The following is a 14,556-nucleotide window of genomic DNA, read 5'->3' as shown; positions in this document are numbered from 1 at the left end:
TTTGACAACCATAGAGATCTTATTAATGTATGTGTGTATCCCATAGAAAACAAAGCTTAAAAACATTGTCTTTGAGTATGTACTTTACATAAGCCTACTTCAAAAACGTGATTTCACAGCCACCTCAGCCCCACCATGGCTGGGGCTGAGGTGAGAAAATTTGAGGAAATAGTACCTCTCGAGATGGCCGGAAATGACACTTTTATATAGTGAAATTCATCATCACATTACCATTATAGTCAAAATGAAACGCCAACACATTTCTCATGATCTTTTATCAGGGATCTACTTAATATCCAAGACGACTTAGGCCTAATTATAGCTTACTAAGCTTTAACTATATATACTATATTATGATCAACAAATCACAATTTTTTTTCGCATTTAGCACAATTTTCTTCACTTTTTATTGTTATTAATATTAATGTCAATTATTACTATCGTCATCATCATCATTGTTATTATTATTATTACTATAAGTAGTAGTATTATTAAACAAACATTTACATTATAATAACTAGGCCTCTGTTTCATATGGCGACTTGTTGTGTGTATGGACTGTCTCTTATACACATCTAGATGTGTATAAGAGACAGATTATATATATAATGAACTACTACAAAATTAACCCAACGAAAAAACGAAATAGTGAAATTTTGCTTTAACATACCAATTTTTTTAGTCACTTAGTTTTTTTCTATAACTGTGAAAACTGACAGGACCTTAGTTTAATACTTACCCATTTTTGTCGTTCAGTGGTGGCCCCAGTGGGTCTGATAATGTGGGTCCAAACACAGGGCCGACTAGACCCTCGGTCAGAGTCCCGGAATAAACTTCCCTGGGCTTATGGGAGAGTTTCTTTTTAGCTTTGTAGGGCCCAAAATTTTGCTTTTAAGCCAAAATATTAGGGATTGGCAATCAAAATAATGTTAAATGGATAAGCAAATCATTATTTGTGGTGTGGCAACCTTGTCGAGGCATCGGACGATGGGAGTTTAGGCCTGTCAAACGGGAATTCCCCACCTCCCAAGCAAATTTGGAATGATGACGTCAACACACCGAATTCCAAGACTACGACAATCAAAATTAAGGGAAATGTTTACCTAATTAAATTTAATCTTTCTACACTACATTTTTTTCTTCATCATCATTAGTATACTATTATGTTGTTACTCTATTATATTATTAATATGCGTTTAAAAAAATTTATAGTTTATAATTCACATTAATATTAGCGTTAGTACTGTTATTCATTAGTTAGTACTGTTATACTGATGTCATTATTATTATTACCATCATCATCTTCCTTATTGTCATCCCCATCCTCATTATATTCCCCATTATAAGGAGGATGTTGATGATGATGAGGAGAAGAAAGATGATGGTGAGGAGAACATGATGGTGATTACGATTGATGATAATGGTTGTTGATGATAATGATTGTGATGATGGTGATGAGAATGATAGAAAATGATTGATGAGAATTATGATGATGAATGATGAGAATCATCCCTCTCATCCTCACCATTGTCCTTATCTTCATTCTTGTAATCCTCATCTTCATCATCCTCATGATGATGGTAGTGACTGATGATGAAGAGGATAATGATGAAAATGATAATGGCAATGATGACGATGATGATGATGATAATAATGAGGATGATGGTAATGATTATTATGATTATGGTGATTAAGAATGATGATGAGGATGATGCGGCTGATGAGGAGAAGGAAGATGATGAGGTAGATGATGATTGATGATGGATGATGATGAGGAAAAAAAATGATGCTGATAAGGATTGTGAGAATAATGATGATAATAAGGAGAAGGATTAGAATGATGAGTTTGATGATGATGAAAATAAGGATGATGATGATGATTATGATTGATTGATAATGGTCGTTGATGAGGGTGATCGTGATAATGATGAGGATGATTGATGAGAATGATGTTGATAAGGTTAATGATGACGAATGATGAGAAACATCCCGTTTACCCCTCATCCTCATCTTCATTCTTGTCGTCCTCACCCTCTTCATTATCATCCTCATGATGAGGATGATGATTGATAATGATGATTAATAAGGATGATGATGATGTGGTTGATGATGAGGACAAGGATGATGATGGATGATGATAAATGATGATTGTAATGAGGACGATGATGAGGATGATAATGACAATGATGATGATAATGAGGACTACGATGATGAATGAGTGATGACAAGGAGGATAAGGATGAGGTTGATGATGATGACAATAAGGATGATGATGGATGAGGATGATTAGTAGGATGAAGGTGATGGTGATGATGTTAACAATGATTGGTGAGGATGGTGATGAGGGTGACCATGATGATGAGGGTGACGATGATGGATGAGGATCGATTCCATGGCCAGGATTTTAAAACGGTGTGGGACAATATCAGAGCGGACCCACTTTACGTGTAAATTCAAACAATGTGGACCCATTTTACGGAAAAATATGAAATATCTGGACCGATTATCTTAAATTTTACCCATATTTAACTAAATATAAGGTATCTGGATCCATTTTATGCATAAAATTACATAATTTGGACCCTTTTTTAAAATGTGGACCATTTTTTTTGTGGACCCATTGGAAAAATGGTGTGGGACTGTCCCAACTGTGCCAATAGCTGGCTAATGCCATTGATGATGATGAGGATGATGGATGTGGATGAATATGTTGATGAGGATGATGATGAAGAATGAGGAGGATGAAGATTATGAGGATGATGATAACGACGATAGATGATTGATAAGGACGTGATGAAGATGAGGACGATGACGATGGATGAGTATGATGTGATGATGATGGTGATGATTACAACGATCGATGATAGTAAGGATGATTATAATGATTAGACAACAATGAGGATGACGATGACGAATAGGATGAGGATGATGATGACAGATGATGATGACGGATGATGATAATACTGTAATGATATCAATAGTGGTAATAAAAATATAAATAATATTATTATATAAGAGTACTAACAATGTAATTCATTGTAATATTAAAATATAATTTTGAAATAACAGAAATACAATACAGTAATATAAACATAATATTATTAATGATTTCAACAATAATAAATAAGCATAATACTACTATTAAAATAATAATATTTATATATATTTTATATGTGATTGCTTTGATGAGATTGTATTTTGTACAATAGTAATAACAGCCATCTTGGAATTTTTTGTGATGACGTCATTATTCCGATTAAATTTTTTAACGAGAGTGAGGAGTAACTATTTAGCCAAGTCCTTGTTACATTTGATACACATAGCATATGTAAAAGTGACTAAAAACTTACATTTATTTCCCTTACCCCCATCTTAATTAGCCCAAAATAGGATATTTTATGTCAAAATTTTAAAGTGCTATAAAAAAAATTGCCCAAGCTCTAAGAATGGGGATTTTTTTTCTGAGACACTATATGATATACTGATTCAGAAAAACCAAAAATAAATTTTCCTTTACTTTTTTCCCGCTAATTTCCTACTGCACCCAGGCTATAGGTCCCATCGCGATGTACAGATCATTCAGGCTGACACGCGGGCTTGAAAGTAGCGCATGCGCAAAATGTGTTCTATAAGAATGATTATGAATAATTCATGAGATTTTGTTAAACTATCCTACGAAAAAACGATTTGCGCCCGGTGATGTCCATGGAAAAAACCCAAGGGGTATCGGGGCGAAATTCCCGGAAGGTCAGGCGTTTTAGCCTTTCATAAGTCGTATTTCATTGATTTTATGGATAATTAACAATTTATAATTAACATTACTTCCACATACGTCATCATAAAAGTGTTTCAAACTACGTAATCATAATTATTAAATGAACAAACACAGTTAAATACGTAATTGTTGTTCTTTCACTCGATTTCAAAGCATAAAAAAAAAAAATTATAGACGAATGTTAAATAGTGGGTGGAGGTTTAAAATGTCTCCCTGTTCCTACCGATCGACGCCCTGGTAAATAATGTACGGACATCATCACATGGGTCCCTTGGTTTACTGATACATTTCGTCTAGGCTAGTCTAATTAATTGATAATTAACACCATGAACATTTGTCACACTAACAAGGCAATACAAAGCAGTTATTTTGTCCAAAGGGTCTGGGCGGATGCAACATTTTGTCTAGTTCAGTTGGGAGTGGGCCCACTGAGATGCTTTTAAGAACCCATGATTTGGGAAAGTGGTGAGAGCGAAGGGCGTTGTTCAGAAAGCTGAAGAAGAAGCAATTTCCATCCACTGGCACCGGCAAAGGTCGAATGGCTCAGTACCCTGATTTGACGAGCTTTAAGAACAAACACAGTTAAATATGGCACGATTAATGCAAAAATAAAATACACAGGCCTAAAAAGTAGCCACAATTGGGTGGATCTGGTACAATGTAGAAGAATATAGAAAACCATTTAACCAATTAAATGAATACTGTGTGCTATGCGAGTTGATTATGTTTGATTTAATGTTCTTACATCAACGTTTTCACAAAAGAATAATAAAAACAATGTAACATTTTGAGGAATGTTATCGCTCTCAAATGCATCATAGATCTTCTCATTTTAGACGACGAACAGCTTTTGTTCGTTTAGTAGGCCTACACGTGTTTGATCCATGAGATAAGGCCTACTCCTAAAGAGACGACATCCAAAAACGAACTTATTACAGCCTTGTGTATACGACCTTCAAAATAAACTCCAGCAATACAACAGTGGCGTATCATAGGAGTCAAAATAAGATGATATGAGGTGATTTTTAACTACTGTACTTGAGTGTGATTTTTGCGGTTATGTGGTTAAGACATCAGGCGATATACCTGGTGGTCGTGGGTTCGATTCCCACCAGAATCACTTGCGATTTTTTTTCGCTAGTATTGGGGACGTACTGAATATTCGGTACGATAACATGTCAGGTAGGGCAAAACATCACTCCTATGATATTTCCTGGCGCAAATTCATATCTTTACAGTACTATTAGAACCGATATTCCCATTTAAATAATACACGCTTATCCAGTTTGCCATAGAGTTATTCTAATTAAACAGCTTTAAGACATGTGTTAATCACTTGTTAGGCTTAGGCCTATGTTATCTTGTTAACGAGATGTTATAATCTATTTTTACAATTGCACGCTATGTAATTGATCAATTAATCACAGTGACATTTATTCTAAAACCATCATTTTTGCCAGGACTAGTCACTGACACGACAAGACGTTAAATAATTAGGAGACTCGTTAAGCCTAATTTTACTAACGTGGTAAAAGCTATAACAAAATCATCAATGTAACAAGTCAAAACAATATTAGATCATGATACAATCACTTTTAACAATTAACGTACACAATTATAACTGACTCATTTATCAAAGACTACTGACTTCATGAATGTCTTTATTTTCCTAACTTTTGAACGCAATCGTAGACACTGTTGCGTAATGAGAGGTAGCGTTTTCCCGACTCCAAAAGGCTCAGTGTAGGCGTATTCGTCACAAAACCATAGCCTAGCTTTAGTTCAGGGTTGGCCCAGGCTTCCTGTCCACCGGCTCCACTGTGCCCGAAAGCTTTTCCAATCTGTGATAAATAAAATACGAGACTAATATCCATGCTAACAGTAATGTGTATAAGAGACATCAATTATCCAGTACTACTACTACTCCAAATCTCATTGCTCATTGGTAAAAGTATTGCATAAAAACCATACAAATGCCTTGTGTACACTAAATCATGCACAAACATGATATTAAGAAGATAAAATACCACAGTTCTGTAATAATAATAATAATAATAATAATAATAAAAAAAAAATAATAATAATAATAATAATAATAATAATAATAATAATAATAATAATAATAATAATAATAGGTTTTTGCGTAGCAAAACCAAACTTGATTGTGTTTACTATGATTACATAGCTACGACTGTACATATACCGTATATTTCTTTGTGGACTAACGGTATGACACTGGCCTTGATAGCAAGAGGCTGCAGGTTCGAAACTGTTAAAGGTGTTATTTGGAGGTGCCTAAATTATAAATTTTTTACTTCAGGCCCAACCATGGTGAGGCTGATAGAATATCTCCTCCATCTGTGAAAGTTCCTCCCTGCCACCCCCCCATCCCTTCTTCAGATTAATGGATCCGCCACTGAAAACCGTTTAATACATGCATCTTCAGACATCTAATAAATAAAACTTCAAACTATCAAAAGTGAAAAATGCATGAGCTCCGTCCCTCGATCCCAGCAGGGTTTTCCCCCTAGGCGACTCCCCCTGAGCGACCCCACTAGGCGACCCCCCCTCCCTGGAGCCATTTTGGTCCACTCTCTATAAATTTCCACCCACCCAATAAAAATACCTGCGTACGGGCCTGGAGCTTACTGTCGGTTGTAAAGTAAATGCAAATGAATGAACGAACGAATGTGTAAAATCAAGAGTAAGGCTAATAAGGATCTTATCAGTCATGGTGGTAGTCTTACCTGAATATTGCTGATACCGGTTCCCGGCCCCCACTCCACATCTATCTCAATTGTTTTGTCAAAACCCTTGCTGACACCCGTGTTTAATATCTCAATAGCTCTCTTCGACATGATCTTCTTTCCATTTACTTCTCCTCCATTGGCTAATATACCATATAATTTCGCCAAGCCTTCTGCGGTGCCCACACCAAACGCGGAGGGCACTTCAACAAGCCGATTATCCGGATCGTTTAACAAGTACGGCTGCGAAAAAAGAAGAGATTATCAATTAATCAAAACTGAAATATGATTTCAACTAAAGCCTGTTCTCATAAAATCGCTACATTGTGGCTACAGTATAATCTTCACTGCAATCTCTACACTGTAAATTGTCCTCGACGTATTGTAAGGCTCCCCGGTTTCAGTCTACTGATTAATCGGCGTTGCCAACAGATCAGAGCTTGAGCATGTATGGCAATTTCATGAAAACCAAGTTTTAGGCTGTTTTTGTGATAACCCTTTGAAGCAAGTACCTTTAACAGTTTTCAGTCCTTGCCTTTCACGCTTGTTTACTGGTAACATAATTTGTATAGCTCTATTTATATTGTGGGGTGATAATAGTTTAAAAATTGAAGAAGCGGTCGGCGCATCGGTTGTGTCTTGGACACCCAAACCTTGAAGTCAGGGGTTCGAAACTCTCGCTGCGCAAGTCCCTTGTGTCCTCAGGCAAGGCACTTTATCCAAGGACTTATAACTGCTACTGTTACTTAACAGTTATAACAGTTATAAGTCCTTGCTTTACCTACGTTTGCCTCTCTCTAGCCATGAATATAAATGGGAATCTGGTAGAATGTTGTGGCTTTGGCTGTAATAGTTTCGCGCGCTGAGTACACGCGAACGACCAGGTATACTTCTACTTTGGGCTGGCTTGCCGTTGTTGTACATTTTCCAATGACCAGGCCCTGAAATTATCAATCTCAGCTTAGCAAATGTCTTAAGTCTAAAAGTTCCTAAGCAAATATCTTAATCTGATTTATGAAACATTTTTTTAGCAAAATCTTTGCTTAAAAACTGTCTGAGATGGCGCATGCATACAATCGACTTTTAAATTTTAAGTAATTTGAAAGATAAGCAATATTGATAAATTTGACTTAAGCAAAAGAATGGACTTTAAGCTGATTTCTAGTTTGATAAATCCACGGCCCCAGGGGTATTAGCGCCTTTGATCATTGATGTATGATTTAGCTCAGTTACAATCGAAGTAGGCCTACCGGAAGGTGTACAGTTCGGCAAGTAGAAGGATGTTAACTAGTGTTTGTATCCATAATTGATTCTTTTTATTTATTTTATTAACTGTTTACTTTATATATGATAGATCTAACCATTTGTGGTTGACCTTTTTTTTTCGTAATTTCCAATCACATTATTTCCAGTGCATTGTCAATGACGCTGTGCATTAATGATAGAAGTAAGTGTTATTGTTCATGAATGAATAGAATTGCTAATAATGTTGATTGATCCTATCTGTTTCTACTCGCCAGGGCTTCTATTTCTGCTTTTTAGCCCTATTTGGCGTACTGCTATGATTATTTTAATTTGTCTCTCATTTATGTAACGTGTAGTTTGTATAAGCTAAAATCAATAACATGTTAATATTTCAGTATGAATATTGAAATGAAGTATTGGTGGGGGAGGGGTACAGATTGTTTCTCTAACGCCTCATTTCGGTTGCGGCTCATTTAGTTCGTTGACCATGTCGGTTGCAGGGCATGCCATGCCCTATTTAGTTAAACCAACTGAATAAATGCTTTTAATATCGTACAGCAATATATAGGCCTAGGCCTATATACATCCCGACAGAAACATTAAATTTAAACTTACGTTTAACAATTCTTCTACATTAGCTAAAGCATTGTTCCAAATACTTTCTCTTCCAATCAGCGATCCAAATATCATACTCCGCATCGATGGACTCTGTAAAATCTCTATATATTGGCTTGAAGTGTATTCAGTATCTTCCATTCGAGTCAAGCGATGAAATTTTTCTTTATGCAGACCAAAGTGGATATCAATATCTGTAACAGAAACGATACCTTAGAGAATGGCGGTCCCGGGTTCAAATTTTGTAAGACAACATGAGTTTCATATCGACTTTCGACACTCCCAAACGAATGGTCAATGGAGTTTTATAGTTTATAGAGCATAATGTTCAATTCCGTGAGAGACAACGACTCGTTTCCAGTGGCCTAACGACGAGTCATGGGGCCCGGGGCGAGAAATGTTGGGGACCCCTTACATATCAGTAAAGTAGACAATTAAAAAAAATATCATATCGTCAATCGTCATTTGCGTACGTGCATTTCCTTTGTGTGCATATGTTACATGCTTACTCCTGAATGTACTGATCCAAGTTCAAATGAAGCTTTGCCAATATTAATAAGCATTATCAAAAAATCATTGAATTAATCGTTATCAGGGGCGGATCCAGGAAGCACGAGGGCTAGCCCTATCCTCCAAAAATAGAGAAAAAAAGAGAGAAAAACGTCCAAAAGAGGAGAGCACGTAGGCAGGCCTACTACAGGACAAACACATTTTCGGTTTAAATGCGATCGGTGTCTATGGTCATTTTATTTGTTTAATTTATTTAAAACATCTTTAGGCAGTATAACATATACAGGAGAGATCTTACCGTTGTTTTACAATATGGTCCTTCAAACACATAGTACAATAAAAACAACAAAAAGTAACCAGCACAGTACAATAAAATAAACAATAGGATTACGGCTCAAGGTTAAACTTAACTACAACTTAACTACTATATATATATATATAAGATGTGTATAAGAGACAGATTTCAACTAAAGCCTGTTCTCATAAAATCGCTACATTGTGGCTACAGTATAATCTTCACTGCAATCTCTACACTGTAAATTGTCCTCGACGTATTGTAAGGCTCCCCGGTTTCAGTCTACTGATTAATCGGCGTTGCCAACAGATCAGAGCTTGAGCATGTATGGCAATTTCATGAAAACCAAGTTTTAGGCTGTTTTTGTGATAACCCTTTGAAGCAAGTACCTTTAACAGTTTTCAGTCCTTGCCTTTCACGCTTGTTTACTGGTAACATAATTTGTATAGCTCTATTTATATTGTGGGGTGATAATAGTTTAAAAATTGAAGAAGCGGTCGGCGCATCGGTTGTGTCTTGGACACCCAAACCTTGAAGTCAGGGGTTCGAAACTCTCGCTGCGCAAGTCCCTTGTGTCCTCAGGCAAGGCACTTTATCCAAGGACTTATAACTGCTACTGTTACTTAACAGTTATAACAGTTATAAGTCCTTGCTTTACCTACGTTTGCCTCTCTCTAGCCATGAATATAAATGGGAATCTGGTAGAATGTTGTGGCTTTGGCTGTAATAGTTTCGCGCGCTGAGTACACGCGAACGACCAGGTATACTTCTACTTTGGGCTGGCTTGCCGTTGTTGTACATTTGTGCACAATTGGCTCATGTGCACTATAAAGAACCCAGTACATCTTTCGAGACGAGTGGGGGGCTAACCCGGTGTACTGGTCCATACAGTCCATGTTGTGGACAGATGAGAGTAGCTGGTACCGGTTTACAGGGCAGAAGAAGAGAAGAAGAAGAAGAGACACTTAGACGAGAAGAAAGAATGAGCTATTATACGTAGAAGGACCACGGATCATGAGGAGAAATTATTTCGTGCAAACTTTTGGGGTTTTAGCAAAAAGTTACTGAATAACTCACTATACTGCGATCGCAAATCCCCATCATTTACGAAGAAGACCGCTGATAAATTTTACCGTGAAAGGTATGGTAACCCCACGACAATTAATACGACTGACTTTTGCTTAATGCCAAAACCCCATATTTCAGTTGATGAAATGTGCGCTTTCAATTCGGACAAGATCCGTCCAAAAGACATCCTTGACGTCCTGTAACACAAAAGTAATTCCTCTGCTCCTGGCCCGGATGGTTTAAGCTATGGATTGCTGAAAAATTAAGCTTACTGACATAAACTTTTTCCTTGCAACCTTACAACAAAGTAATCGAGACTGACCAGTCGGTGCCGTCCTGGACAAATATTAGAGTCACTCTTATCCATAAACATGGGAAAACCGGCACGCCAACAAATTTTTTACTTACTACTTTAACCTCGTGCACTGCTAATTTTTCCATACTATTATAGCCAATCGCCTCGAAGATTAACAAGCTTGTTAACACCAAAATTCAGAAAGCCTTCCTTAGAGGTGTGAGTGGCTGTATAGAACATAACTTGGTGGTGCACGAGCTCATTAGACATGCCAAATCTAAATCTCGCGCTATTCATTTTACATTTCTTTATTTAGAAGATGCGTTTGGCTTGGTCTCCCATAACTTAATTAGATTTATGCTTGATAGGTCGAAAATTGATCCTGATGTTAAAAACTATATAACTAACCTCTAAGACAATATCTTAGGCCGGGTAACAACCAAACTTTGGAGCTCCGATGAATTTTGTCTCCGCAAGGGGATCTTTCAGGGAGATCCCTTTTCACCCCTTATTTTCATTTTATGTTTCGACCCTTTACTTCTGTATATTGAAATGGAGCTATCCCGCGGATATTATATTACGACACCTTTTGCGGGTGACTTCTGTTTGATTACTGGAAATAAAAGATCTCAAAAGAAACCTGTCAATAAAATTTCATCTCTTGTCTCCACTATGGGGCTCAAACTGAAAAGCATCCAAATGCCAATCCATCTCCATTGTTCGCGGGATGGCTTCAAATATCCCATATATATGTTAGAGGACAATATCATTATGTCAGTTGAGCAGCCTCTTAAATTTCGTGGCTCACTCATTACATTTCACAACACCGAATTAGATTAAGATCTATGCACCCAGCCTGAGATATCATTTGACTGTGAATAATGTTTGTAAGATCTATCTTGATAGCAATGATGCACTCTGCAATAGATTTCTCAAGAAATGGTTTGGGATGCCCAAACCAGGCACATTGGCATTTATTTATATGCCGATTGGTCTGGACATCCCTGGAATTTCTGACATCTATATTGAATGTCCTGCTCTTGCGCATGTTTCTACTCGTTTGAAGGGTGGTCCTTCAGTCAATCATAGCCTGGATACTAGAATTGCTAGTGAGAGTAATTGGGAAAGAAACATTACCACTTTTCCGAAACTACCGTACGTTCCGCCGAGCTCAGGATTCTGAACCGGAAGCCCAAGTAACTCGTAGAGGCCTATTAAATCATCTGTTAAACAAGATCAAAGGGGATGATATCAAAGCTTATTGGAACAGCCATGGTTGTTAGGGAGCTCCTGGTCCATGGAAGGTTTTACCAATTGTTGTCGTTAGAAGAAAAATGCCATCACTGGAGGACTTTTATTTATAATTTACCAAGGGGGGTCATGACATTTTTATCGAACGCTGTGCTGTTTAATCTCAGGGTTAATTTACATATATGGGGAAAAAACATTTCTGAAAACTGTGGGGCATGTGGGAACAGAGAGACGCTTTTCATATCCTTAATAATTGCTCTTGTTCCCTGGGCCAGGGACGCCTCACATGGCGGCAAAATAACGTGCTGAATTATCTAAACCAAATGCTGAAGGATGGATTTAAATCCACTGCTTCCCCTCCTTGCATTCTGTGTAACCTCGTGGCCAGCGCCTCTTCTAATATTCATTCATCCATAATTCGCATTGAATGTGTTGCAACCAATCTAATACCAGACATTTGCCTCTTCTGGCCAAATCTTAAAAAAACTTGTCATTCTGGAACTAACCATTCCATTTGAAACCCAAATTACCAATGCACATTTAAAGAAGTTATCCTTATTGAAATCGGCACACGTGGGTTCATCCCACCCGAACATTGAACGTTTAAAATGTCTACATACACTGTGCAATAAACCCATACCGTTCAGGGTGTTTCGAGATGACCTCTCGAAACTAGCAATTATTTCATCCTTCTCAATTTTTTATGCCAAAGATGAACACTCGTGGGCCGAGCCCCTTCTTTTAAGAATTTAAAAATTTCTAATTAGTGCAATTTTCCGACTTTTACCTTAACAGTATTCAAATTTGCAATTTATCAATTTCCATTATTTTCAATAGTTCTAATTATAATTTTACTACGCAATATCCCTATATATATATCTGTCTCTTATACACATCTAGATGTGTATAAGAGACAGTGTTTGTACCTGGTGGCTAAGGAGCATCTCAACTGTCACGTCTTGTTTGCCGTGCTTACCGAACTCGGGCCAGTATTTCACGACTTTATCATCATATTTTAGCAGGCCTCGGTCAATTAACATTCCAATACAGATGGCTGCGACCCCCTTACCGCTAGAATAAATGGTAGCTAACGTATCTTGCTTCCATGGCCGGTGCGATTGCTTGTCTGCGTAGCCTCCCCATATGTCGACAACTTTCTTGCCTGTATACCTGTCTCTTATACACATCTAGATGTGTATAAGAGACAGATATATAATCTGAGTGGTTGGCTTAAAGCAGATCATATAGACAAGAGTGCTCATGCAGTAGGCCTATATAGCAGAGCAGTATAATAGACAAATATTTTGTCTATATATAATTATATATATATATATATAATTATATAGACATTATTAAAGAGTGACATATCGTGTCATGAAACTATTTAGTAATTGAAATGTCTAATCAAATTTATTGTTGAATCTAGTACTTATATTTTTGTACTACAAATATGCACCTAGCACTTATAAATCACTGAAACAGAAATTCTATCGAATATACCTACTTGAATGCATCAAATACAGCCTCGAAGCCCTTTTCTACTTGGCCCTCAAATATTACCGGTAGCTTCTTTTTCCATAGGCCTGGAAGATATAGTACAGCAACGGCAGTGATTGCTATTACGATTGATTGTTTTAGGATCGACATATTGGATGGAAAATCTTGTAACTAAGCTTAAAACTTTGCTTTAGAATAGTGTAATCAATCGTTTTTGGTTGATTTAACGTAAATGTTTGAACTACAAAATTGAATAAACAAAGATTTGAATAAGTCGACCTATAGTGTATGCCCAGCTCACAGGCCTAACCCAGTCTATTCAAATATTAGTTAATGATTCATTTTGCCTGGTGTCTGTTTTATTCAGCTCTGCTTTTATCACACGGGATTTTCGATTGTTACCACTCAGCAATGAACCAACATCAGATACCCATGCTGTTACTCCGCGTGATCGTAAGTCATTCTATGACAACAATTAAACGGGCAAGGCAATGTGCATTTTTACAAACGACGTATATTTAGCTAAATGTACGCCGTTTGTAACGTAAAACGTGCAGTCACAAACGAACAAAATAGTTTTACAAACGAACACTTTCACAAACGTTCTCATGTCACAAACGAACACCATGGGTTACTTTTGCAACCGAAAGAAACGTATTTAAAGAAAAAAAAATAGAAAAAGAAAAGTAGTTCATAAACAAACAACATACTATTTTTAATGAAATAGATATTATCGACACTTCCATATTTAGATAGGTTGTTTAAACCATGTTTAAACATCAGAGGTGAGAAGGCTTCTGGAGTGGAGTTGAAATAGCTTGGTATTTAATATGCTTGCCTTTCAATCCCAGGGTCATGGGTCAATTCCTGTGGTGACAGCAAGATTTTTTTTTCTCAAGACTAAAACAACGCCACTCCCTAAGTCTCATAATAAGATTTAGTTATTAAAAAGCATAACTTGGCCATTTGGGAAAGCAGTAGATATCTACTGAACAGCACACCCAGTGTAATGAAGAAGAAGTTAAGTAGTCAAATTGGGACATACTCCTTTAGTTGAATCTTTATGTGCGATCACGTATCGCAGGCGAGATATTCTTAGCGGCCGCCTCTGAAGGCTGTTTTCCACTAGGCGAAATTATTCGGGCGAATCGAAAGCGTCGGTTCGCTTCCTGGGCTATAGTTGGTTGCGCATTTTTTTGTTTCGCTTCGCAAAAAGTAGTTCTAAACAGTTGGAACTACTGATTTCTGTTGAAAACTC

General features: G+C 37.1%; 1 protein-coding gene across 1 annotated transcript; it reads right to left on the bottom strand.

Annotated features, from left to right (window-relative positions):
* Positions 1-4,492: 4,492 nt before the first annotated feature.
* LOC117106142 lies at positions 4,493-13,537 on the bottom strand. The gene is made up of 5 exons (XM_033247496.1): positions 13,305-13,537; positions 12,728-12,988; positions 8,383-8,595; positions 6,523-6,765; positions 4,493-5,616 (listed from the first exon to the last, which is right to left on the bottom strand). The coding sequence occupies exons 1-5, from the start codon at positions 13,446-13,448 to the stop codon at positions 5,437-5,439; spliced, it is 1,041 nt and encodes a 346-aa protein (XP_033103387.1). The 5' UTR covers positions 13,449-13,537; the 3' UTR covers positions 4,493-5,436.
* Between the last annotated feature and the right edge of the window lie 1,019 nt (positions 13,538-14,556).

Source organism: Anneissia japonica, unplaced genomic scaffold (genome assembly GCF_011630105.1).
Source record: "Anneissia japonica isolate Jap-2015-1 unplaced genomic scaffold, ASM1163010v1 scaffold288036_len564833_cov171, whole genome shotgun sequence".
NCBI classification, from domain to species: domain Eukaryota; kingdom Metazoa; phylum Echinodermata; class Crinoidea; order Comatulida; family Comatulidae; genus Anneissia; species Anneissia japonica.
This window is presented reverse-complemented; position numbering and strand designations above follow the sequence as displayed.